At 47.2% G+C, this 26,924-nt stretch overlaps 2 protein-coding genes across 2 annotated transcripts; both read left to right on the top strand.

The window, feature by feature from the left end:
• Positions 1–5,721: 5,721 nt before the first annotated feature.
• Positions 5,722–21,519, top strand: LOC132250071 (scavenger receptor cysteine-rich type 1 protein M130-like). Its single transcript, XM_059726234.1, has 7 exons — positions 5,722–5,835; positions 14,725–15,039; positions 15,564–15,869; positions 16,922–17,239; positions 18,441–18,755; positions 20,251–20,565; positions 21,416–21,519. The coding sequence occupies exons 1-7, from the start codon at positions 5,754–5,756 to the stop codon at positions 21,517–21,519; spliced, it is 1,755 nt and encodes a 584-aa protein (XP_059582217.1). The 5' UTR covers positions 5,722–5,753.
• Positions 21,520–21,544: 25 nt separating this feature from the next.
• On the top strand, positions 21,545–25,828 carry LOC132250070 (scavenger receptor cysteine-rich type 1 protein M130-like). Its single transcript, XM_059726233.1, has 3 exons — positions 21,545–21,881; positions 22,830–22,865; positions 25,609–25,828. Exons 1-3 carry the CDS (start codon positions 21,545–21,547, stop codon positions 25,749–25,751), a joined length of 516 nt encoding a protein of 171 aa, XP_059582216.1. The 3' UTR covers positions 25,752–25,828.
• Positions 25,829–26,924: the final 1,096 nt, after the last annotated feature.

Raw genomic sequence — 26,924 nt, 5'->3', positions numbered from 1 at the left:
GGAAGCCATAGTCCTGCAGTTCAGCCACTCCAAAGGTGATGCCAGTGGTGAAAGCCCTCCACAGTCTTCAAGCGCTCCAGGCCTTAGGGCAAGGATAACACTTTCCCCCATGGGGCTGCTGTCCTGGGCTACTCACACCTCATCTCTCAGTAAAAGCAGTGGAGCACACAAGCATCAGGCCAGATAAAATGGCATCACATGCCTTTCTGCCTTGGCCTGGTAGAAAGGCAGGAGGTTGTGGCCCTGTGCAGGGTGTCAAGGACAGTGCGAGCATGATCTCCAGGATGCTCAAGGTCATGCAGGCTGGGCTGTCACAGAAAAAGATAGCAACAGAGGTCAGCAATGAGATGGTGACCTCACTCCATGAGCTAGCAAGGTCATTATTAGTTCTTGCTACAGGTCACCTGCAGATGTCACTGTGGCCAACACTCATGCTGTCCCTAAAGCAAGCTCCACCTGCTGAGTCTGAACATAAATCTCCACCCCTGCCACCTAGGTATGCAGTCTCGAGAAGTAATGAGATCTGAATGCTCATAGGTGGCTTTGCCATGAGCCCAAACTATGGGGCAGCATATTAAAGAACCAATGGCAGAGCTGTAGATATGGAGGAGGTAGAAATGGCAATTGCCAGAGGCTGTGATTTGCTTCAGATTTGACAAACACTCCCTTGCATTAGTCACCCACCTTGTGTCAATGTTGCTGCTCTCAGGCCCACACTGCTTGAAGCAGAGGTCTGCCATTAATAAAGGAGGTGCCAGGAAAAGATGGAAGAGGTGCCAGGAAAACTGGTTGAAAATTGTATCCCTTGTCTATGAAATTCTACCTATGACCTTTCCAAGAGTCTTTTCCAAGTTGCCTTTTAGTCTGGGGAGGCAGCCAGATGCACTGGATCTAGACGTGCACACTGAGGACCACTCGTACATGCACACAATTGTGCTTCTTACTGCAGTAACTAAAGTTTGGACACCCTGTTTTCCACCCGTTCTGAGTCCCTGTCATCACAAGTATAACTCCCTGTGCTGCAGTGGCAGAGGTCAGCAACTTCTGGGTAAAACTGATGAGTGTGTGGGGGGGGGGGCGAGGGGGGTGTGGTAAGAAGGAGAGTGTGAGGGGATCCTTTAGTAGAGTCCAGAAGAAAGTTTTAACTCCCACCTCTGGACCTAGCAAGATGCCTTGTTCTTAACATCCAGGGTCAGGGTCTATACATTGAGATTCTCCTCCTTCCCTCGAAGGGAGGGGGACGTGCAGAGCAGAGAGGGTTACTGGGGCTGGTAGTGTACTGCTTAGCAGGTTCATGACAGCTGCATTACTAGATGTGATATTATCTGCGGGGAAATAACAGGAGGGAGGAAAACCACTTTCTTCCTGGATTGGGCCTTCCTCAAGGAAGCTCATATCTCATTTTGACAAATTGCTGTGTGCTGTGGTTTCTGCAGCCACAGCCTGCACATTCAGGGACTTAATCTCCAGATCACAGTGAGAGAAAGTGTGTTGGGGAGTTTATATTTAATGCCTGAAACACTATTTCTGGAGCATTTGATTGCACCTGTGTCATTTAACAGTTTCCCCTCTGGGTGTGTGTGGGCACTGCCCAACCATTCTTGTTAATAGAAATTCACAAATAATAATGCAGTAATACCAAAGACCTACTGTGACCCTTGACCATTTGAACAGAGGGGTATAATGTAGGATTATGGAGACAGCATCTTCCTCATAGATGGCTATCATGATAGAAATGGAAGGCTCTATGATCATTTCAAACCTATGTTGTGATTTCTATTTAAGGAGAGCTTCAGAAAAAGACCAGAAGTGTAGTCCTGAAGTATAGGTATCTTACATCTGCAGGAGTCATATGGAGGGAGTACATTGGTGATATCTCCTCAAATGTTGAAGGCTGAGATACTGGCAAGTAGTGCACTGTGCAGACTTCGAATACTTAAACTCAAAGATTTGACTGGCCCAGAATAATAATGTTTACAATGGATGAAATAAGCCATTCCTTTCCTGTGACAAATACACTCTGGGTGTGTCTACATGTGCACTAATGCCCAGTAAGGTTACTGTGCAGTAAAATAAGGCACAGCACAGTGCACCAAGGAAAGTGTATGCATGTGCCCCCAGTCAGTAGTGGGGGCAGTTGACCTGGAGCTCCCTCAAGGTCAGTGATTCAAATCCACTCTTCCCCTGACCAGTGCAGGCTAAGCCAAGCCCAGGTCCCTCCTCTCCCTTCTCCCCACTCCCATGAGGCAGACAGCACTAGGGGCAGAGCTGGGCCACATCAGCCCAACCCTGATCAAGCAAAAGTTAATGAAGGCACTCCACTTTGGAGAGCATTTGTTTCATCTGACAGATAATGAGGGTTAATTTGTCATGCAAGCTGGCACTTTTAAAATGCTCTGCAGTTGTGCACTTTTGTTTGGGGAAGGCTGTAGAGCAATGTCAAGGAGTTGATTGTCTGATAAATGTCACTTCTGTCTGTGCTCTAAGTTTAAATGCAATCTGAATCAAAATTGCACTCATCACTTCCTCCTTCCCTTTCCCACCCTGAAGCACCATCCCTATCTATGACCCTCACCCTGGTGTATGCCTGGCTCCTTTCTCCCTTTGACAGTGCCCATTTAGTGCTGCCAGAAAAGAAACCTGAATGGTGGCACTATGACATCACAGATCATTCAGAAGGCCACTCCATGAAGTCCCACCTAGGCACTGTATTGATTGGCTGAAATAGTTGGGATTGGGCAAAAATCTGACCTGAGCCAGCAGCATACAGGGAACCACAGTGCAATTCTCAGGCCTCACTCTTCCCAAGCAAACATAACTCCTGATCTAAAGAAGCTGCCTTACTGATTACCCTTTTTGTACATAAAGTCAAGATACAGTCACATTTCCCAATGTTCTTCCATTCCCTGTTAACCAGTAAAGCATTACAACCACCCAAGTCAGAAAAGGAGACGGGCTTTAGTTGCCTCTTTCACCCTGGAGGGCCAAGTTGTGGTTGTAGGGATGGAGGAGGCCACAGAAATTGGTGACAGGGGGCATCTCAAAATTCAGGTTGCACTGTGTGGAAATTGAGATCACAGAGGATGGCTAGAGTGGGTCCTGTAGCCACAGGAAGCTAAATTTGACTGAACTGTGAGACCGGAGGTGTCCGGGGGCCCTGAGCTGCCCATGTACTGGATAGCGCAGGCGCTAGAACCTGAGGTTAAGAGGAGTGACCCGATCTGCACCAGGAGCTTGTGGCTCTGAACAGTGGCTCCCAGGCCAGAGGGCTCAGCAAGAGTAAAATTGGGATGAGGCTGAGGGGGGAGCCTTGGGACCCTCTTTTCCAAATGCATGCCTTGCCCTCCCCTGTATAGCTTCCCCTCCTAATTTCAACAGAAAGGCATGGTGGATGAGGCTACTGGCTAGGAGAGAGGCCATAGGATGTAGGCACTAGTAGGCCCCTAGTCGTACCCTGTAGCAGCACTTGCAAGCGGCCTGCAACACCCCGTATGGCTATGTGGGTTATTTAGATAAGTATTCTGGTTGGTGTCATTCTGATTGCTTTGTTTCACTGAAACTTGGAGAACTGGACAGAACCAGTGTTATTGTAGACTTGGAAGATGCCAATTAGCTGGGGTCTGTTCTTGAGAAAAATACAGTTCTGGGAGGGAGAATGTCTTATCTCTTTCCCTCACCACCACAAAATGCTCCTCGCCATGTCCTGTTTCTTTCACTTCACTGACTAGGCCACGTCTAATGTCTGCAAAGATTCACTCTGGAACAGGCTTTCTAGTCTCCTCTAGCCACACCTCTGCAACTTAGCATAAGTCCCTTGGAAGTGGCCACGGTTGACAGCAGGTGAAAACAGTATTGCAGTAGGATTCGGCCTGCATACAACACGATTTTTATAACAAGGCAAAACATCAGTTGTTACTTTTAGATCCTGTTACACACTTTTTCAAAAGCAGTTGCTCATTCTGCTCATAGTCTAATATTATTGGCTTGATAAACAGCTTCTTGTTCTACTTTCCCAGACTACTGATTATGATTTAACCTAATCTTGTTGATTGATTGTACATATGCTTAAGCATGTCTCAGTCATAACTCAGGCTTTTGCTCAGTCTGTGGTCTACACTATTCGCTGTGGTCTGTCAGTCATTGACCACATCCACAGCCTACACCGCGGCCCCTTTGGATGGTTTGTTTCCATCAGTGCAAATACCCTTGTGGGAGTAAGCAGTGACTGCCTCAGTCACCTCTGATGTCACAGGACCTCACAGTCCTCTTCAATACTGCATGAGCCGGGAGTCGGGGTGGAAGAGCAGTGTTAAGCTATTTTGAAGTTCTCATTTCCTGATTGTCACCATAACCATTAGGGATCATTGTGGTGATGCCTGGATGTCTCCCTGGCAGATTGGATGTAGTTTCTTCTAAATTTATCATGTCACAGAAGAGCAGAGACATGCCAACCACCTGAGCATTCAGCCTCTCTCCACTCAGCCAGCAAGAACCTGCCTCTCCACCTGGGCTATCTCTGCTCCTGCTTGCCAGCGTGACCCTGCATAGTTTGCTTCCTGTTCCTGCTCCTCGGTTACATTCAGATCTCTGCATCTGTTTCAAAGTAGTATTTAATTAACAGGCTTATATGGCGACTGTGCTGACAGTGTCTGCTGGTTCCTGGCTGTTGGGTGCCCCGGTGCTGCTGCTCTCAGCCTGCCCTCCAGAGCTGAGAATCATGGACACTTGGGGCAGGAAGCCTTTTTAGTTCTTCCAAGGAAAGGATGGCCTCCTGGATGCAAGCTAAAAGGCAGGTCCCCAATCATCCACCATTTGGGAGGCTCCATCTGAGAGGCTTCATGAAGGCACGGAAAATCCTAGGAGATCCCTGGATGGGAGGTGGCACTGCACTCCATGCCAGGTCAGTGCTGGCCCTCACCACCAAGACAGTGTTGCCTGCACAGATGTTGCTGTTGTCCCATGTCTGAACCTCCCCCTGCCAGCTGCAGAGCATGAGGCTGTGGTTCTGCTCCCACCCCATCCCCCATGGTGTTGGAGGGGGAGGAAGAAGTAGGGGGATATGAAGTGACTCTGACCATCCACCACTTATTGCCCCTCATCTAGAGCTAGTGAGGGGTCATGACTGCTCCTTTGGGGGATTCTGTATATGTCCACGAAGGGTTAGGAATAGGGGAGGAAATCTACCCCAAATGAGACTCACCATTAGGGTGGCCATCTGTCTGGTTTTATAGAGGTAATTTTCTTTTATTTTTTGACAGGGCTGATCCCTGCAGCAAGTCCCAGGTCCAAGCTTTTCATGGCATGGAGACATCTGGATCCAGGGTCCCCTGTGGGTTTGAGTTTTAGAGGTTCCTTTTTGTCACCTCTGTTTGTGCATACACATTTACAAACTGGCTGGTGCTCAGTGTCACTGTATTTCTTATCCCAATAAATAGAGCCATTTCCCCACTGCTCTCTCCTACCTACCCCCTGAACTGTGGTTACGTGATCTGCAAATGTGACATCAGAAGCGCGGTCGTTTCTCATATATGGTCACAGGCTGAATTTCACCATTTCATTGGAGGTTTAGGCTGTGAAACACTGGAGATAAACCCTCTGATAATGTCTAAAAAGGTGAAGGTGGTTTCTATTGGCTCCTCCCTGCAGCTGGTGCCAGCTCCTGAATCTATATATTTCCTCCCCTGCTTCGTAGTTTGTCAGACACAGAGGAGCCTTGGCAGTGTGAGGTGAAGGCAGGGCAGCGCCAGCAGGGGATGAGGGGTAGGATGGCAGTGAAGGGACATCTCTCAGCTCAGTGGCTTTGGCTTCTTCTCCTCTTCATCCAGACCAGCCTGGGTAAGTACCTGCTTTATTTCACTGACTGAGCTGAGAAAACTAGAACTAGGAAAGTAGTTTGATTCCACTAGAGCTGGTGTTTCATTCCTCGAATCACTGAAACTCAGGGTAGGAAGGCAGCTATGTTACAGTACACTTGTGTCTCTGGTTATTTCTCTTTTGGTGTTCCTGCATGGAAAGGGCTATACATTTGCATTAAATATAGTTTTTCCCAGTTGGAGTCTGTGTATATTGCTTTAAATACCCTGTTGCTGTAGCACAGTGAGTCTGGAGCTGTTTTCAGTGAGACTAAGAGCATCGTTGCTTAGAAATCCTTGATTAAAAATGAGGCACAAGTAAGTCAAAAGGGCTTCTGCAATGTTGACTCCCTCATCTCTCTGACCACCCCTCTGTCTGTTCACAAATGCTGGAAAAAAGACTAGATAGATTGTCAGTAGTAATTAAAGTCATGTTGCTGTGCTGTGCCTGTTGCACATGCTGGGCTAGCACCAGCAGGGTTTTATTGATTCCCAGGTATTAACACAGAGTTTGTGGAGGTCTTCAGTGTCTCTGAGTTTGGTGTGTGAGTTCACTGCTCTTGTGGAGCTGAAGCATAAAGAGCTGAAGATGACATTCAAAATCAGTCTCTTTTAAAGAAAAAAACAAAGATGTTGCTAAAGACAGACTATAATATCATGCCTGGTGTGTCCAGATCTCAGTCTGTGGGCTGGCAGGAGGTGGGGATTCCAGAGCAAAGAGCATTTTCTGGAGCAGTTAACGTTGGGCTGATACCCACTCATTCCTAGAAACGTGCTAAGACTCGACTGTGGTTTGGTCTCATGCTTGGACCTGGACATTGCCAGAGAGGAGCAGGAGAGCACGACACTAAGATTCTTGGGTGAACAGAGTTACTTTAATCTGACCCCACCCTTTAATCCAAGATATTTAGCTCTGTATCTATTCCTACCCAAAATGTGCTGTGACCACTTTCTGCCTCACAGGCACATCAATTCCAATTCTGTTCCCGATTTTCCTAGTTGTTCTCTGAGTATGATTAGTGACTTATGGATTCTGAAGTCATTTAAGCAGCTCGGTACAAAAAAAGTCATGGCACTGCCTGCCTATTGCCCAGTGAAGTAGTAATAACAGCTGCTGCCTAGCAAAAATGGGGTGCTGGCTTCCAGGACCCCTTCATCCAGGCAGGGGCTGAACACACTTTACAAAGAGTGCCTAACCACCATGCTCTGGGCAAGGCAGGGCACCAGGTAATTTCCATATTTCCTACTGAATTTGGGGTGGTGTATGGAAAGGAATATTTCTTCATGGCACCTTCTTCTGGCCCCATCCCTAAGTTGGAAACCTATCCCAAAAGAAGGAACAGTTTTGGGTGCTTATGAGATGACATCCAACAGATATTTTCCTGTATTTTACTGAAAGTTTTCCTGAAATTTACTGATACAGTGAATTACTTACCTATTTGTAAGTAATACTAAGCTGTGTTTTGGTTTATCATTTTTATGTCATTTTTATGTTCATAAATATCACCATTTGTAGCACAATTGTAACTTTGTAATTTTGTCATTTGGCTTCCATAAAGCAATGTTTTATTTCTTAGATTAAGTATTCCTTTTCAGACAACATAATTCACACTTTTGTAGAGTCAGTGAATCAGAATATGCATAATCTCCAGGTCATGTGATAGCGTCCTCAGTGGCCATGTCCAGTTCCTCTAGTCCACCATTGAACTTAGTTAGTGGGCAGTCAATGACTACATGCGAGATGGTGTGTGTTTTGTCACAGCTACAATCTGAATGGCCATGAAGACCTCAGCAGTGAAGATTGGCTGCACACAGACTTCACTCTGTCTGGGACCTATTCAGCAAGGGCCAATGACAGCATGGCAGGTTGAAGCCAGGTGGGCAGACTGTAGGATCTGTGACAAGGAGCTTATTTGGTGGTGATGTCAACCTCCATTCCTCACACCGGAGGGTCTCCACTGTGTGGTCCTGGTGCAGCAGTTTGGACCACAGTGGGTGTTGTGATGGTAGACATGCAGCAGGTGGATATAAGAGATTGTTGTACAGCAGCAGGCTTGGATTGGCATAGATCTTCTTCAGTAGCTTGTTAGTTGCAATTTTCCATCAGATATGAGGGGGAATAATGTTGCTGAGGGTTGGGAGCCACAGTAGAGGGGTCAATCAAAGATATCCCGACATGATGCACGCTGTCAAATGTAGTTTCACATCAGTCACTTGGGAATGGATCAGAGTTGACATTGCACCAACCACAGACCACCCACACATCGTGCAGTCCTATGGCTTTCATGACATTGGGCCTGTACCCTGAATCTTGCAACTTAATGTTGAGGGTGTCGGCTGCCAAACGAAGCCTAATCAGAGTCTTCTGTAGAGTAATCATGGAGAATTCACTATTGAGATGCCTGTTAGGCCTGTGCGAGTAGGCAGCTATTCGATCCGGCTTCGGATCCAGCCACTTCGGATGCCAGCGATCCGATCTGGAGCTCCGGACCGGGATCCTGCTTTGATCTGGCCCAAGTGGCTCCAAGCTTCGGAACCCCCTTCGAGATTCGTCCATAGGGTATAATGGGGAATCAATGAAATATCTATAACTTTTTGGCCTGTTGTCTGATTTGAATGAAAGTTGCAGGGGTGGTAGCCCCAGTGGACCTCTCAAGCAGCTCTGAAGCTTTTCCAAAGTAGTTTGGAAGGTCTGAACCACTTCAGAAAGCCTAAAGAAGCCAGCACTTCGATCTGGACATGCTGCTTCAGACGCACGTGGGTGCAGGGCAGGTGGGCCCTGGCACAAATAGGATAAATTGGTAACTTCCTGCCATGCACTCCGCCCCACTGTGCCATGAGTGCTCGGTCATATCCCCGCTGCCCTCCCCGCTTACCCTCCGTCACCCTCCATCCTTCAAAAGTGAACCAAAACTCCTGAAGTGTCCCTTCAGCCAAAATAATTGCCCATCCCTGGCCTAGGCAGACAGAAGTGGTACTCCTTCCCTGCTTCATTGGTAGGGGTGAGAGGTTAGGAGGAGTTTTCCAGGAATAGGTTGGGGCCTATTTGCTCAGGCTGTGTGACGAGCAGGGATCCTGCTTCTCTGTGTTTAAAAAATAAAATTCCCAATTTCTGGATTAAGAAAAGTATCCCAAAATCTACATTTTCCTGTGATCAAAATGAAAGACCACTATGTATCTCTCTCTATATATACATATTAGTGGTGTTTTATTTTAATCACAGGAAAATGTGGGTTTTGGGTTACTTTTTTTTTTTTAATCCAAAAATTGGGGATGATTTTATCAGAGAAAACCAGGATCCCTAGTGATGAGAGGAGGGTGGGAGGATGGAGGGGCTGGGGCTGACCGGGGCAGCAGGAGTCTATGCAGGCACAGGTGCTGTGAATCACTCAGCAAGGACAATGCTCAGCATCACCTGCCAGGCATTCAAAAGGCAAGGAGACCCCTGGCCCAGCTCCCTGGGCCCTTTTACACGATGTGTGTTGTTTAGATGCGTGTTATGAAAAGGCACCGAAAATTGCCGTTTCACTAGGTTAGCTGCGTGTGAAAATGCATGTTGATATTTTTTTTTTTTAATTGTGGTAGGTTTCAATTTATCATGGCAAGTTAGACCACCTCCAACACGTTTTAGTTTTACCGTGGCTAACTGTTCCACCAGGTTTAATTTTATTATGATACTTTTGTCACCTGCATTCTTGCACACAGCTGAAATCACCATTTCCCCCGTTCTGACATGATTTGTCCACCAGGTGCCACTTGGATTCCCTGGGAAATCCAGGTCATTTTCAATTTGGTTGCTAGCTTCCTGGTGTAATGAATGCCTTTCCACAGCATGGGGAATGGATCAAATTTTTTCTGCCTACAGATCAGGCAGATTATTTCCTTGAGGACTGAATCAAGTTAATTAATTTCTTTTTTTTTTTTTTTTTTTTTTACTGAAACCATTTTCTGTTAGTAAATGTACTGTACTCACAGCTTCAGTAATCTGAAGCCAGCCCTAGCTTGGGCAATAACCTGCAACTTTTCCTGACTTTCCCTGAGGTCTTTCTACCATGCATTGAATGTTTTGAACAACCCAGGGTTCCCACAGTGCTCCCACAAGTGTCTTAGAGGTCCTTGTTACTGTAGCCCATCAAGCAAGTAGGCCGTGACAGTACTGGCCCTGCACACTTTCACATATCTAAGACTAACTGGCCTATAGTTTCCCAGGTCCTCCTTCTTCCCTTTTTTGAAAATGGGGACCACATTGGCCCTTTTCCAGTCCTCTGGTACCTGGCCAGAGCACCATGAGTGCTCATAAAGCCATGCCAGGGGTCCTGCAATGACCTCTGCTAATTCCTTCAGCACTCTGGGGTGGAGATCATCAAGACCTGCTGATTTAAGCACATCTAGTCCCACAAGAAGTTCCGTGACTAGGTCCTCACTGACCCTGGGCCTGGCTGCCCCTCCCCTGGGACCATCACGGATCCCAGTGGCGGGGGGGGGGGGGGGATGACCTGGTCCCTGCTCAGAAAAATGGAGGCAAAGAAATTGTTAAAGAGATTAGCTGTCTTTTGAAGAAGATGTATTTAGGAGTCTTGAGAATATAGTGACGTTGTAGAAATACTTAATGGCAAGAATCACCAGATCTGGGCACATGAAAGCAGCTCTGACTGGTGGGCACACATTGTTATGCTGACCTGGGTAGATCAGCAGTGGCTGGAGACGTTCTACATGAGCAGGGACACCTTCTACCACATAGTTCGTGTGCTATCACTGCATGTTGAGCACCAGACTAATGTCATGCGGAAACCAATTGCCCCAGAAAAGCGTGTTGCCATGGCTGTTATGAAACTGGCCACCCCAGCAAGTCGGTGCCAGGTGGCAAATCAGTTTGACATGGCTCCTGCACAGCAGGGGTGGCAATAAGAGAGGTCAGCATGCTGCTTCAGGAGCTGGCAGTAAACAAATTAATCTGCCTCAGTTACCCTGGGGACGTGGTGGAAGGATTCAAGGAGAGGGGCTTCCCAAACTGCGTGGGAGCACTGGACAGCACACACATCGAACCGTATCCAGGGTCAATCTTCACCCCAGGGTACTCAAGGAGCTGGCGAGCATCATAGCCCAGCTTCTAGCACAGATCTTTGAAAATTCTTGGCGCTCAGGTGTAGTGCCCGAAGACTGGAAGAAGGCCAATGTGGTGCCTATCTTCAAGAAAGGGAGGAAAGTGGATCTGGCTAACTATAGGCCCATTAGCCTGACTTCTATCCCGGGGAAGATCTTAGAAAAGTTTATTAAAGAGGCCATCCTTAATGGACTGGCCGACACCAACACCTTAAGGGATAGCCAGCACGGGTTTGTTGCGGGTAGGTCTTGCTTGACCAATCTCATTTCCTTCTACGACCAGGTGACCTATCACCTGGACAAGGGAGAAGAGATGGATGTCATATATCTTGAATTCAAAAAAGCCTTCGATCTGGTTTCCCATGATCGCCTCTTGGAGAAAATGGCCAATTGTCGCCTTGGGTCCTCCACGATCCACTGGCTGAAAATTGGCTCCGGGGTCAGACCCAGAGGGTAGTAATTGATGGAAGTCACTCATCATGGTGTCCTGTGACCAGTGGGGTCCCCCAAGGCTCTGTCCTTGGACCCATACTGTTCAACATCTTCATTAATGATGTGGACACTGGAGTCAGAAGCGGACTGGCCAAGTTCGCCGATGACACCAAACTTTGGGGCAAAGCATCCACACCAGAAGACAGGCGGGTGATCCAGGCTGACCTGGACATGCTCAGCAAGTGGGCGGATGAGAATCTGATGGTGTTCAAAGCCGATAAATGCAAGATTCTCCACCTTGGGAAGAAAACCCGCAGCATCCTTATAGGCTTGGCAGTGTTATTTTGGCTAGCACTAAGGAAGAAAGAGACTTGGGAGTCATCATTGACCACAAGATGAACATGAGCCTGCAGTGTGATGCTGCGGCTAGTAAAGGGACCAAAATGCTGGCTTGCATCCATAGATGCTTCTCAAGCAAATCCCGGGATGTCATTCTCCCCTTGTACTCGGCCTTAGTGAGGCCGCAGCTGGAGTACTGCGTCCAGTTTTGGGTCCACAATTCAAAAAGGATGTGGAGAAGCTTGAGAGAGTCCAGAGAAGAGCCACGCGCATGATCAGAGGTCAGGGAAGCAGGCCCTACGATGACAGGCTGAGAGCCCTGGGGCTCTTTAGCCTGGAAAAGCGCAGGCTCAGGGGTGATCTGATGGCCACCTATAAGTTTATCAAGGGTGACCACCAGTATCTGGGGGAACGTTTGTTCACCAGAGCGCCCCAAGGGATGGCGAGTAGGTCGAATGGTCATAAATTACTACAAGAGCGTTTCAGGCTGGACATAAGGAAGAATTTCTTTACTGTCCAAGCCCCCAAGGTCTGGAACAGCCTGCCACTGGAGGTGGTTCAAGCACCTACATTGAACACCTTCAAGAGCAAACTGGATGCTTATCTTGCTGGGATCCTATGACCCCAGCTGACTTCCTGCCCTTTGGGCAGGGGGCTGGACTCGATCTTCCGAGGTCCCTTCCAGCCCTAATGTCTATGAAATCTATTAATCTATGAAGACACTGCCCACTGCCAGCTGACCAAGCGGTGATAGAAGCCAGGTCTTCAGTCTGCAGGAGTCAAAGGCAGCCCTAATACTCCCTTATGTGCTTCTTAGAAACACTGTCTCCCAGATAGCACTTAAGGATAATTAAAGCACAAGTAACCCTTAAATAGAACATGAAATACGAATTCAGACAGCTCAGTGTCTTCAAATCAAAGAGTCTAACTGTATTAAAACAATAAGTATTATCTTAGTAATTTCTATATTCAGAGAGAGACAAATATTCAGTACAATAATCTCACCGAATCCCAGATATTACTTTGCTCAACAGAAAAGACAGCCACTCAGTTCCTAGAAGCAAATGTCATGGGCTGGCACAGTCCGGACAAGTGTTGAAATCTGAATTGATGATGATGACTAACTTTCTTGCTCCCCGCTTTTTATGACTTTCTTCAACTTCACTCCCTTGACCCTGCTTTCAGGTTGGTCTTTCTGCAGTCAGCATACCATTCATCTTTTATCCCATCAGCATATTCTTTTGTGTAACAGACCTATCACAAGCACACCTCTTAATTTTGCCTTTGTCCAGTGTCTTAGTTTGGGCATTGTTCATTGGTCTCCCTCATCACCTTTCATTAATATATCCAATCCTTTCAGCCCCCTAATTCAGCTGCTTAGTGCCAAATTCAGTTAATTGGAGCTGATAAAAATGCCATTGCTGTGTTATGTTAAAAGAGCTCCATACAATGATAAAAAAGAAAAGATATAATACAATGAGCACCTATGAGCTCTACAAAAGCAACTCAAAGCCAGCTAATAAATAAATAAGAAGTTAATAAGGAAAAACTTAAGCAATGATTAAATAAGGCTAAATCTAAACAAGACTATAAGCAGGTGCAACTTCAAAGCATTAAACGTAACAAGCTACCCTAACATGCTGTTGTCTACAGAAAGCAGCCACACAAGCTCCACAGAGCTACAGGGTTCAGGTAGACCTTTGACCTGACTTGGGATGCTATCCCTGGAAGGATTTCCCTTGTTTCTTGTCATGAGGCCAATGCAGAGTCCCAGATCTAGTCAGCTTCAATCAGCGAGGCAGCTCAGTTCATCTGCTGAACAGGTATCTGCTGCAACAAGCCTAGAGCAGCACCCTGGTCCCAGCTGGGCTGAGTGAAGCAGTCAGGGCAGTCTGCCCCCTGAAGCCACAGACAACAGGCCTCACCTGCTCCTTCCCTTAAAAGCCAGGACCAGTCCATAATTACTTTGTCTGGGCATAGGCAAAAGATCTTATTCTTTCCCCTCTGTGCTTTTCCTTTCTGAATCTCTGGATTTGACTCCTGGCTCAACCTCCAACCTCTGGTCCTGGTAGTACCTCTGGCACCCCCTCATTCTCATTTTCTGCTCTTGATTCTGGTTCACACTTTAGTTCTGGCTTTTGGTTTATGATCATTTAACCCTTGGCTTAACTTATTTCCAGCTCTGGCTTCTGATTCTGGCCTGTTTTGACTTTGGCTACAGTTTGCAGTTCCAGGACTAGAGCCCCCATACCCCAAACTCCTGGGAGACCTATCTAATTTGCACCTGTCATCCCTTATTAGCTTTCTATACCACAGAGTCTCTGGTTTATATAGATTGCTACTATTCCCTTTCTTTATTATATATGGTCTTTTTATTTCTAATTACTCCAGTCACTTCACTGTGAATCAGGATGGGTGTCATGGAACATTTGTAGATAGTCTTGTACAATGACCAGGCCAGCAAGAGAAAATAGGGCCTGGGCTCTGGTCAAGAGGCAGAAGCCATATACCAAAGGCAGAGGGAGGTCCAGAAGCAGAGTCCAGGCTTAGGATGTGGGGGTCAGTTGCCAAGTACCAATCCACAGGGCCATCCACAGGGCAAAGTTGCAAACCAGACCCAAACCAAAGTTAGAAGCAAGGAACCAGAGCCATCAGGAAATCCAAATCAGAAGTCCAGAAAAAAGCTGAAAACAAGAGTTGGGAACTAGGAGGTGCAGGACTGCTAACTTGCCTGAAGATCCACACCCGCAGCTGGTGCTGTGTTGATAGGTAATGCTCCCAGCAGCCAGTCAGGATGTTTGCTGCTCCTAAGCTGGGGCAAATTTAATTACTTGGGGTTTGCTGCAAGAGTTCCTGACAGCCTTTTGCCCAAGCTGGTCTGCCTCATTGACACCTTGACAATGAGCTTTTACCAAATGTCCTCTAGGGGAACAGTACCCAGCTCTTACCCAGCGGTACCCAGACCCCTTGAAAACACCTGCCTTTGCTGACATTCTAGGTCATGTTGAAGCCCGTCTGGTTGGAGAGAATGGGACCTGCATAAGACGTGTGGAGATAAAACGGGGAGACACCTGGGGAAGCATCTGTGATTCTCACTTTGATCTCAAGGCTGCCAGTGTCCTCTGCAATCAGTTACAGTGCGGAACAGCTGTATCCACCCCAGGAGGAGCTCGCTTCAGAGAAGGACGAGGGCCCATTTGGACTGAAGAGTTCCAGTGTGTAGGGAATGAGTCTCATCTTTTTTATTGCCCCAGGCCACCATATGTAGATCAATCATGTTCACATGGAAATGAAGTTTGTGTCATATGCTCACGTAAGTGTTCAACATCATGTCTAAAACTCTATGGATGTGTGTTCTAGATGAGGGTGCATCACTAAAAAGCTATAAAATCAAGTAACTTCCTTGTAGGAAAATGGGGGGGGGGGGAGGGGTGTCACTAGGTGTGAGCTGCTTCCCAGACATTTCTTGTTTGTACACAGTTACCTGATGATAAGCAAAAGGTAACTGGTGACAGTTCACACTTCTTCCACTGTGGTCTAAGATGTCTCTCATCAGGCTTCAAAATACCATAGGGTAATTGCTGGCTCATGGGCAGGTACAGTTTAGCAGCTGCAGCATTGCAAAAGCACACCTCCTTTTACAGGGGGCTACATGGGTCGCTTGCCCACATCATCACTCTGTAGGGAATAATGACTAGGATCAGCTCCTGGTAAATCTAAACAATCGAAGACCAGGAGAGAGAAATCAACATCCCTCCAACTTTTTTATCTGCTTGATTTAGAGTGGCCCATTGGCTATTTATCCCTTCTCTTAAATGCCCTCTCCCTTCTCCCCAGGGTTCAGGTTGGTGAACGGCACCTCCATGTGTTCAGGGAGAGTGGAGGTCCTGGTGCTCGGTGCCTGGGGCACCCTCTGTGACTCGCGCTGGGATTTATCTGATGCCCACGTTCTTTGCCATCAGCTCGACTGCGGAGTTGCTGTGTCCACTCCAGGAGCAGGGCATTTTGGGAAAGGAACTGGCCCTGTCTGGGGTGACACATTTCACTGTAAGGGAACTGAAACTCATTTGGGGTTTTGCCCTGTTACTGCCCTGGGGGCCTCTCAGTGCTCGCATGACCATGATGCTGGTGTGATTTGCTCAGGTAAGTTCAGGAGCAATAAAGGGTGTTTCACCTGCCCCTTGGGGTGTTGGCCCTACAGGGAAGGGGAACCTCTGGGCTGAGCAAAGGAGGGTGAGCTGGACCCTAACTCAAGGATTATTCAGGAAAATACTAGCTGTGTTGCTCTTGCCTAAATGAAAGTTTGGGTCCAAGTCACAGGGATTTCTCATGTAAGAATCTTCCGACCAATAGTTTCCAGTCCCCTCCCATGCCTGAGGTAGTGCACTGCAGGAGGAGCTTGGATCATTGCCCCTTATATTCAGACACTTCCCCCAACCTAACCTAGTGCATTGGATTAGGGATCCATAGTATGAGACACTTGTGCTCTGGGGTGGTTGCTTCAGACCCTTCCCTAGTCTTCCTCTTTAGAAGCTGGAGGTGTCAAGGTGGCCTTGGTGTCTTCAGATGTTACAGGATAGGTCTTGATTGTGGCAGAGTGCTCTAGTACTCTAGGAACAGCCTAGTTACTGGTTCACATAATGCCCCAGTGGCAGAAGAACAGCCTTGTATCAGAGCAGCACACCCAGTGTCACTACTCTTACCATATGTTATTGAGGCTATTACTCCTGGGTGCCACATTTCCACGTGCTCTCAGAACTACAGCATATCGAGCTGGCTTGGAGTAGCCCCTGCTGGCAGGGGACCTGGGGTGGTGGTGAAGTCAGCCTGACGGCCCAGAACCGCTTTGTCCTAGCAAAACATGCTGCAGAGGGGCCAGCAAGCAGCCCCTACACTGAAGCACCCTATTGGCCCTGCTAGCCCCATCAGCATCTCCACATGTGTTGCAGCACACTAAATAACATCACTGTATGTTAGTACTTATATTTACATTTACTAAATTATGGCAACATTTATTAGTTTCCTGCAGACTAATGAGGCTGCACATGTAGATGTGGATATTTTACTGCGGACCTAATTAGGCAGCTCCATAGTAAACGTCTCTTGTAGATGCCCCCACAGACCCCATCATGGGCAGTAACGTTCCTGATGTATAACAGTTTATTCCATTCATTCCCCTCCTTTGCTGGACCCAGGCCAATCTGAATCCCTCAGACTGCTGACAGGAGAGAGCCGGTGTGATGGCAGAGTAGAGATTTCCCTCGGCGGTATGTGGGGCAGAGTCCTGGATTATCAGTGGGACATGAAGGATGCCAGCGTGGTGTGCAGGCAGCTGCAATGCGGAGTTGCTGAGAGCGCCTACAACCTGCCAAAGTCTGATCAAGGGACGGGCCCTGTGGGGCTTAGAGGTGTGCGATGTGCAGGACACGAATCCAATCTGACACTCTGCAACACCAACCTGTCTGAGACCGAGCAGGCAGGAATCACTGAGGATGTTGGTGTTGTTTGTTCAGGTAACTTCCCCTGAAAATCCTACAGACATGCTCTCCCTGGGCAAGAGGAATGTGACCATCCAGGGCCTGGATCCGCCCTGCCCACTCCCCCCACACTGTGCCCCGGCCACCGCTTTGAAGCATGGAAGCACTGATGCATGAGACTGTGGACATTGTAATAAAAGCGGATCTCAGACCCTCCCTAACTAAAGTGCCCATTAAGCTTTTGTCTTGAAAGACCTGGCCCCCCACCCGTTTTAACTGACTGGCTTTCTTGCATACCTCTGGCTGCTTTACCACTCTGTTCAGGAAGAGCACAGGCCATCTGCAAATGCTTCCTCAGCCTGACAAAGGGTGCTTGTGCCCGAAAGCTTGCTAAAAGGAATGCTTCTAACTATTTGGGTTGATTTAATTAAAGATATGGGATTTACCCAAAGAAGCTTGCCTGCCCTTGCTCACTGGCTCTCTAGTGGTAGCTCACAACTGTAGCTCCTAGTTGGGCCCCTGCTTACCAGCCCTTTCATGGCAAGTCACAGCTGTGCAGATGTGGGGAGCAGACAAAGGTTTTCAGCCGTATAGCGTGACTCCTCCAATCTCACTAACACCCAACACCACTTGAGAAGCTCAAAGTGCAACATGTAACCAGGCCCAATATGGCTGGCACATCTGTTCTCCCTAATGCTCTTTTCTCAGAAATTGTTCATCAATTCAAATGAATATCATGGTGGTGTAGCTACTGGGGCTTGGGGTTTTGTGTTTGTGTTTTTGGTTTGTTATGTTCTTTTTTTTTTTTTTCTTTTTTTTTTGGTTGGGGCGGGGGGGAAGTAAATTACCTTGCTAATAATAAATTCACAGGACATATTTGGTAATTCTCAAATAAAACCATTTGAAAGTACTCAGGTTTTCAAAGAACAGAGGTTCATTAAATCCCTAACCACTTGACTAATTCTAGCCAAATATATGTTGCACCAAGACTACTATGCTAAGGAAGACATTCAGGAGTAGGTCCTTTCCTTACATGACTGGAATCAATGGCTCCTCAAGAAAGTTTCCATTATTTCCTTAGTCTGTAGACTTCTTGCAATGTTTCTGTTATTCTCGTTCAAAACAAATCTTGAAGCATTTTAGTGTTTCAGCCGATGAAGCATGAATATTGATTTGCAGGAAAGCTTTCAGTTACCATCACCCCTTCACCATTAAGAGCTGGGCTTTCTCCCTGCAGGAAGCAGGCAGCTCAGACTGGTAAATGCGATGGGTCGCTGTGCTGGGAGAGTGGAGATTTACTACCAGGGCACCTGGGGGACAGTGTGTGATGATTCCTGGAACTTGTCTGACTCCAACGTGGTTTGCAAACAGCTGGGATGTGGACATGCCGTTGATGTAGCTGCCTCCGCTCATTATGGAGAAGGCTCAGGACAGATCTGGCTGGATGATGTCAACTGCTCTGGAAATGAATCCGAGCTCTGGGAGTGCCCTTCCAGGGGCTGGGGGCAGCACGACTGCAGACACAAGGAGGATGCAGGAGTGCTCTGCTCAGGTTTGTTGTGTGACTGCTCTTGTGGGCCTAGGTACCAAGGATTTAAGGGAGGGGGCTCACATTTTCGGGGAGAGCTGAGAATGCTGGGCACTGTCCCTGGCTGTCTCTGTCTGTCTCCTCCTTGCTTACATAGTGTCAGCAGTCCATCAATACAAGGATGACAGTTTTCCAGGACATAGGGCCTTGTCATTTGAAAGACTTAGGACATGTTTTCTTTCGATTATAATAGGCAATCTAGAAGGTGATGGATGGAGTTAAGAGTCCAAGTGGCTAAACAAGGGCTGGAACCTGAAATGCTAGACCCAGTGCAGTGGGGCTAAGGCAAAGGGACCAGCCAAGGCAGAGCAGCAGAAGCCAGGAAGGCTGAGACTCCAATAAGGGGCGGAGGTCTAAGGCGGCCTGGTGGCTTGGGCTAAGTGCCCATTTTTGTAACGATTGGAAACACCTAAGAGGCATGGGGATGCCTGTAGGGGAGGTTCAGAGGCTGTGATTAGCGAATAAGGCAATAAGTTTCCTGGGGGACAAGTACGGGCTGGGAGGGCCAATGAAGGGTGAGGACCAAAGTCAGTCTAACAGAATCTGTAGAGATCTGTCTGCAGGAGGCCATAGTGAACTTTCCTCTAAGGCTCTGGGGCCAGCCTTACTTTCCAAACTTTAATAAGAAAATCAAGGCATGGCATATTGGAGAATAGAGGGAAGGTAACAATTGTCAGGGCAGAACAGGAACAGAGAAGACGGGGTGCCATGGCTGCCCCTGGGGCAACCATCCTGTTACAGTGACCAGCAGCAGTCCCAGGCCAGAAGCTGCAGATTGTATTATATCAATGGAGCAATCAGATAACAGAAGAGCACACACTACTTAATTTGACCTGGAGATACTCTTCCTGCAAAAGGTACTATCTCGATTCTGATAAGATTGCACTTATCCCAAGTTGCCCTGCCTGAACACGTGGACACCCTTGTTCTAAATACAGCTAAGACATCCCGAGTATCATCTACAAAAACGGCCATTCGTGAATCTAGACATGACTGAGGAGGCTGATCTGAGGATCCGCATGTTTAACTGTGGATGTGGCAAATAGTTCCAGGAGAAAGGACAGGATCTTGGCAATGCTGGGTCACATCTCTTTCCTTTTTGTTTCTCTGACTAACGTACCAGGGTCATCATACTATCTGCCTGGCCATATTTATCCTGATACTCATCAGTTGCCACCTGAGAGTACTGGAGAAATCTTTGGCCTTCCCTAGTGTTAGAGTGGGCAGTCAATGCTGTCTCTAGCTCATCTATAACTGGTTGTAAATTTTGGGAAATGTGATGTTCATAGTTCATCATTCCTTGTCAGGTTTTAGTAACGGCCCTGCAGTGCCTAGAAGAGTCACTGACCTTTGGAGTCATCTTCTGTGGCACCTGTGTACAGAAGCATACAGGAATATTAGTCATCTCCAGGGTTTTACTCTTCACATCTCTCTTCATTTCCTGTGCATTTCCTTCTAGAGTTCATGGATCTGAGGCTGGTGAATGGTGATGATTGTTCCGGTCGTCTGGAGGTTTTCTACAATGGGACGTGGGGGAGTGTTTGCTCCAGTTCGATGGCTCAAGCCACTGTGGACATAGTATGCAAGCAGCTGGGCTGCGGGAATGGAGGAGAATTTGCAGAAGACTATTTATATGGACAAGGTTCTGGCCCCACGTGGCTCGACCGTGTTCAGTGCCGTGAGCAGCACAGCTCCCTGTGGGAGTGTCCATCAAAGCCATGGGACCCTCACTCATGTCATGACCGGGGAGAAGAGACCCACATTACTTGTGCTGGTAATTTTGAGACTTTTTGCACACAAACATGTATGCAAGCACACTTGGGCACAATCATGCACATATGCGCACACAGTCCATCACATGCTCAGTTAAAATGGTCTGATTTTGCTTTTCCTTTTCTTTTTAATGTATACAATTTTATATTCCAACCGATGAGAAAAAAAACGTTTCTCATTGGCTATGAGAGGACTAAGAATATCCCATTGAAAAGAAACTTGAAAATTGATTACAAATGAAGCTGGCTTTCTAAAGTGGAGCCACGTAGGGAGATTCAAAAAAGTTTCTTTGCTTATACTGTCATATTTGCATCTGTGTGGGACTTAGACATTTTGGCATGTGCAGCCCTACATGTGGCCAGGCTGTGAGGTTTCAGTGTATATTAACTTTCCATCTGTGTACACGTGTACATTTCTGTTCTGCACACACCTGTGAATATAAAGTGTATATGTACAGAGAAAGTGGATTTTGGATCAGAATTTTATTTGTCACACCAGCTCTTGTGACACTATGTCTTGCTAAGGATTCCCATTATAATGGTTAAAGTGCAGCTAAGGGGAAAGTGTCTGTGTGTGTAATTGCCCAAAACTCTTTGTTAGGGATTACAGTTACTGCACATAGAGAGAGATGCCCATACAGCAATACAGCTAGCAGGGAGCTGCAGACAACTGCATAATAACCATTACAATCTGAATACAAGAACACTTTATCTATTATTTTAAGCAAGTTTAAATTCATATTGATAGAAGAGTGATATTAGGATTTACCCTACTGCTAAGTTCTACTCTTCCCCATGGTGCGTACACATATTAGCCACTCCATTCAGAGAATTTACCGTTTTTCTCCCTAGGAAAAAAAGAGAACACAACGCTGACACGGTTTGTTGCATGTCCAAACTCCACAGACTGCACAGGTACCTCTGCCTTTCCCTGCGTCTCCATTTTACATTTCTAAGGCCGTTCCCAGCTGTCTTAGTAACATGAGTTTTTTGCCTTTCTCAAACAAAGAGAAGCTCCACATTGTGGGAACAGAGGACAGTTGCTCGGGGAGAGTGGAGGTTTGGCACCGCGGCTCCTGGGGAATGGTGTGTGATGATTCCTGGGACCTCGCAGATGCCAATGTTGTGTGCAAGCAAGGGGGCTGTGGAGCTGCTGTGTCTGCCCTGGGTGAGGCTGCTTTCGGGGCGGGGACTGGCCCCATCTGGCTGGAGAAGGTGAACTGCAAGGGAACGGAGTCGTCTCTGTGGGACTGCCCTGCTGAGCCCTGGGGAAACAGTAGATGCCAGCATAAGGAAGATGCTGCTGTGATCTGCACCAGTGAGTGACAGTTTTTTACATGCATGATGCAGGTTTGGAGGTGGGGTGGGAAATGTCTTTCCTTGGCTAGATCCTCCTGACTGGCCACAGAACAGACCCCATGTCCTTGATGGAGCTGTCTTATGGCTGGGCTGGGAAAATGCCTTTGTGGGCCCAGTTTTCCGAGGCATCAGCCCATGTAGCACCAGTCCCCACATATACATATATACGTGCCCCATTGTGCTGCTGTGTTATTCATCCCTCCCAGTGGCAAAGGGAATGGGCCTCTTCTTGATCACCAGTGTCTCCATGTAACCCAGCCTGTTCTTTACACACTGTGTGTTTGTGCATGGGCTGGCTGTGTGTGCCAGTTGTCAGCAGTAAGATCTTTACAGTATCCTGGGGTCCTGCTACCTTTGAGTGTAGTTGGTGTTTGGCTGTTTCCAACACTTGGTTTTTGGTCTTGAGTTTTGCTTCCAGTCTGTATCAGCTCAGAGGTACTCGCACATTTGTTGCTGTCTTCTTAGAAGTAGACTCTGTTCTTGATGGATAGCCCTGGATTTGTGGCTTTAAAGACACTACCCTCTGGAACAGATGAGCTGAAAATATCTGACTTCAGCTCTGCAGCAGACCTTACAGGTTTGCCATCCGCATTTCCCAGAAGGAGGCAGAGTGTAGATGTGATGTGCAGGTGAGGTGTGCAAACACACAGGCTATGTCTACACTATTTCCTGATTGTTCCTGAGAGGGCTGCTGAGAAGGGGACCCTAGCCGTCAGCTCCCTGTCAGCTTGCATCAAATCCATTAATGAAGCAGTGATAGCCCATTGCCCCACTGCACACTCGTCTTCACTGGGTCTCCGCATACAAGATTTTCATTTTAACTCTCGGAGGTGATATTCTCCTGGTAACAAATCTGTCATCTCTGTCTTACTCTAGACTTCAACTCTCCTTCTCTCTTTCTTTGCAGATGGGACAGAGACCACTGCATCCCCACAGAAAACAGGTAAAAAATGCCCTCATCCCAGTTGGGTTACATTTCACTGGTACTGAATTCTCCGGGGGATAACCTCTAACCTCCAGCCTGAGGGTATAAAAAGATGTGGCCATCTGAAGTGGATCAGCTATGGTGGGATATGTCCTTTCACAGCTGACTTAATTGAGTGAAACACAAATCTACCATTCTCAGGCATGTCAGGGGCCTTGTATCCTGTGTGATGAGTGTTGTTTCTTGTGTATAGAGATCATAGACTCATAGACAGTTAGAGTTGGGAGGGACCTCAGAAGGTTATCCAGTCCAACCCTCTCCTGCATGCAGGACCATCCCCAACTAGCTTACCACAGCCAAGGCTCTGCCCAGCCAGGTCTTAAAAACATCCAAGAATGGAGATCCCACAACGTCTATGGGTATCCTGTTCCTGTACTTTGCTAGCCTCCTGTGAGCAAGCATCTTATAATACCAAGCCTAAACTTCCCTTTCTGTAACATGACACAATTTCTCCTTGTCCTGTCATCTGCCAACACAATCTAGCTACGCCCTGTTTCGAACAACCCTACAGGTTGTTCAAGGCTGTTATTGCTCAGTCTTCTCTTCTCCAGACTAAGTCAGTCCAGTTTCCTCAGTCTCTATTCAGAAGTCATGTGCCCTTGCTCTCTAGCTGTTTTTGTCGCTCTCTGCCGGATTCTCGCCAATTTGTGCACATCCATTGTGTAGTGGGTGGCCCAAAACCTCACACGGTACTCCAAGTGTGGCCTCACCAGTGCCAATTAGAAGGGAAATATCACATCCCTCAATCTGATGGCAATGCTTCTATTAACGCAGCCCAGGATGCAGCTAGCTTTCTTTGCAAAAAGAGCACACTGATGGCTCCTATTCAGCTGATTGTCCTCTGTAACCCCCAGGGCCTTTTCTGCAGAGCTGCTGCTTAGCAATTAGGTCCCCAGCCTTTACCAGTGCATGGGATTGTTTCATCCTAAGGGCAGGATCTTGCACTCTTCCTTATTGAACCTCATGAGATTTATTTTCATCCAATCCTCCAATTTTTCAAAGTCTCTCTAAGTCCCTGCTAAACCTTTCAGCATATCTACTGCATATCTATCAGCATATCTACTCCCCAGAGCTTGCTGTCATGTGCAGAATCTCTTCAAGTACACTTCATCCCATCTTCCAGGTCATTCATAAAGATATTGAGCAAGATTGACCCCAGGACCGACCCTTGGGCTTCTCCACTTGATACCAGCTGCCAACGTTACATTGAGCCTGATGATCCAGCCAGTTTTCTATCCACCTAACAGTCCATTCATCCAATCCATGCTTCCTTAGCCCTACTTGCAAGAATGTTCTGGGAAACAGTATCAAAAGCCTTGCTAAAGTCAACGTATACCACATCCAGTACCGTCCCCCCGTTCATAGAGCCAATCATCTCACCAGAGAAGGGACTACGGTTGGTCAGGCATGACTTGCCCTTGGTGAATCTACACTTATTGTTCCTAATCACCTTCGTCTTCTCCAAGTGCTCAGAAATGCATTCCTTGAGGACCTGCTCCATGATTTTACCAGGCACTGAGGTGGGGTTGTCTACTCTATAGTTCCCCAGATCCTCTTTCTTTCCTTTCTTAAAGATACACACTACTTTTTCACCTTTTTCAATTGTGCAGGACCTCTCCCAGTCACCATGAGTTTTCAAAGAGCATGGCCAGCGGCTCTGCAATTACATTGTCGAACTCCCTCAGCACTCTCAAGTGCATCTCGTCTGCAACGTTCCCTAAAACTCATCAAGTGGCCTTCCAGCTGAAGTAATTGCCCATCACTGCTTTAATTTGTTCTTTCACCACTGTTGGCTGCTGACCTCCTTCCCAAACTGTGCTGCCAAGTGCAGTAGTCTGGGAGTTGATCTTGCCTGTGAAGAATGAGTTTAAAAAGGGAACCGAGTACTAGGGCCTTTTCCGCATCATGTGCTGCTAGGTTCCCTCCCCCATTCAGTAATGGCATCGCATTTTCCTTGATCTTTCTCTTATTGCTGACATACTTTATCCTATGATAAAAATAATGGACATTGGCCACAATAAAGCTATGCAAATTGATAACACCAGTCTCAGCCACACATTCTGGGCATAGGTGGTTCAAAAAGGGGTATGGACATCTATCTGCTTGGCCTTTTTGCTTCCATAAACATATATTTTGGTGGCACAAAGGCAATGTTGTTTTCACCCTGAGAAAATGAGCTTCTCCCCCTGGAGTGAGGGTCCACTATGAGTGTTACCTGATGTGGGAGCTGCAGGGGTGCTGAGCAGGAGCCATTCCTGTCTAGTGGCTCCTGGTATGACTGCGCCCATGACAAACTGCCTGTGTTCCAGCACTGACCCTGATGCCTTGCGTGGTGCAATTAGAGACTACAGAGTCCTAGATTGTAAGGCTGGAAGGGATCTCAGAAGATCATCGGGTCCAGCCCCTGCACCAGGCAGGAAAGACAACCGGGGTCAGGTGACCCCAGCAAGGTGACCGTCCAGTCTCCTCTTGAGATTTCCAGGGTTGGCAATTGCACCACTACTGAAGGGAGCTTATTTCGCTTTTTCAGGCTGAAGAATCCCAGGTCCCTCAGCCTTTCCTCATATGGCTTGCTGTGCAAGACTCTGACTATACGGGTGTCTTTTCTCTGGACTCTCTCAAGCTTGCCCATGTCCTCCCCCTATGCCCACCTCCTTCTCGCAGAATAGTCTCTGCATATTGCATATTCTTTTGTTTCCAGAAACACCTCGGCACCCATCTCCAACAGCAGGGAGAGACACGGTGCCCATTGTCGTCTGCATTGTCCTGGGGGCCCTTCTCTGTCTCGTCCTGATCATTCTGGGGGGGAAAGGTGAGAAGCACCAGGGCACTGCACAGAGGTGAGACTCATTGGTCTGAGCATAGAAAAAATATATATAAATAATTAGTGAGGGGAGGGGTATTGGCAGAGCTGTGATGCAACCTAGGCCTTGTGGGTAACGGGAGGTATAGCTGAGGAGGGGAGGATGCTGAAAGTCTGCCACAGGGAGATCCAGCTTGTCTGTGAAATAAAGCCTTCCATCAGTAACCTTGCAGTAGAATTGAACAGGGCTACAAATAAATATAGGGACAAAGCTGAACTGAGACAGCCTCACAAGTGTGGTCAGGACAAAGCAAGATAACAAAGGAGATGAAAGAGTTTGGAAATATGAACATAGTTTTGGTCCAGCTGTTCTTTATGAGGGAAGGAAATATGAGGGAAGCAGTTTGCAATGAAAGAGAAAGAAGCAAAGAAAAAGCAAGGCGGGGAAAAGGAAATATGGAGAAGGAAAAAAAAACCTTATACTTGGCCAAGTGCTGGGTGGCAGTTACTACCTTACTTCAATCAGGAGGTTATAACTTCCCATGAAAACCAGAGTCAATGTAACTATTGTGCCTGCATGTGCATGTGTGAATATATTTACAGGTTTCCAATAGATGAAACTGGGGAAGTGTCAGGAGTACTAAGATGAAAGTAGCAGAAAGGGAAGGTGTAGGCTGCGTATATAAAAATGTTTTGTGACAGAGGAGCGGTCCTGGAACAGTCTCCAGAGAGAAGTTGTTGAATAGGCTTGGGCAGTGCCGCACTGGATATTTTTTTTCTGTAGACTGGACAAGAAAGCAGAACTGTGCTGTAGGGCTCAGCTGAGCTCCAAGGGAAGGGCTGGAGGACCTCTTAACATTTCCTCTTGCCATGATCCTATGTGAACCCTGCCTTTTGTTTTCAGGCTCCGGAAGATACTCAGGACCATTACCTGATGCTTTGTATGAGGAGATTGATTATAACTTGAGGAGGCAGAAGCTGGAGATGTTTGGTCGCTCAGGTCTGTCTGCCCCATTGCCAACACACAGCAGGTGTCTAAAGGTGTTTGTACATGTTTGTGGCTTTGACAAGTTCAGTATATTCTTTGTGGGGGGTTTTGTATCCCGCAATGTATCACACTTATATCCATAACTATTTTGCACAAGTTTAACACTTGCTATTTGTAAATGTGCTTTTGCAAGTAAAACATGTTAAAGGGCACCTCCATAACAGCT

Source organism: Alligator mississippiensis, chromosome 4 (genome assembly GCF_030867095.1).
Source record: "Alligator mississippiensis isolate rAllMis1 chromosome 4, rAllMis1, whole genome shotgun sequence".
NCBI lineage: Eukaryota > Metazoa > Chordata > Crocodylia > Alligatoridae > Alligator > Alligator mississippiensis.
Note: the sequence above shows the minus strand (reverse complement) of the source record. Positions and strands in the feature narration are given on the sequence as shown.

Bases quoted from the DNA above. Each gene is read 5' to 3' on its own strand.
- LOC132250071 (XM_059726234.1), top strand. From the start codon at position 5,754: ATGAGGGGTAGGATGGCAGTGAAGGGACATCTCTCAGCTCAGTGGCTT. The intron at 17,240-18,440 runs GTAACTTCCCCT...TTCTCCCTGCAG, and splicing joins TGTTGGTGTTGTTTGTTCAG to GAAGCAGGCAGCTCAGACTG. The intron at 20,566-21,415 runs GTAATTTTGAGA...TTTTCTCCCTAG, and splicing joins GACCCACATTACTTGTGCTG to GAAAAAAAGAGAACACAACG.
- LOC132250070 (XM_059726233.1), top strand. From the start codon at position 21,545: ATGAGTTTTTTGCCTTTCTCAAACAAAGAGAAGCTCCACATTGTGGGA. The intron at 21,882-22,829 runs GTGAGTGACAGT...CTTTCTTTGCAG, and splicing joins TGCTGCTGTGATCTGCACCA to ATGGGACAGAGACCACTGCA. The intron at 22,866-25,608 runs GTAAAAAATGCC...TTTTGTTTCCAG, and splicing joins TGCATCCCCACAGAAAACAG to AAACACCTCGGCACCCATCT.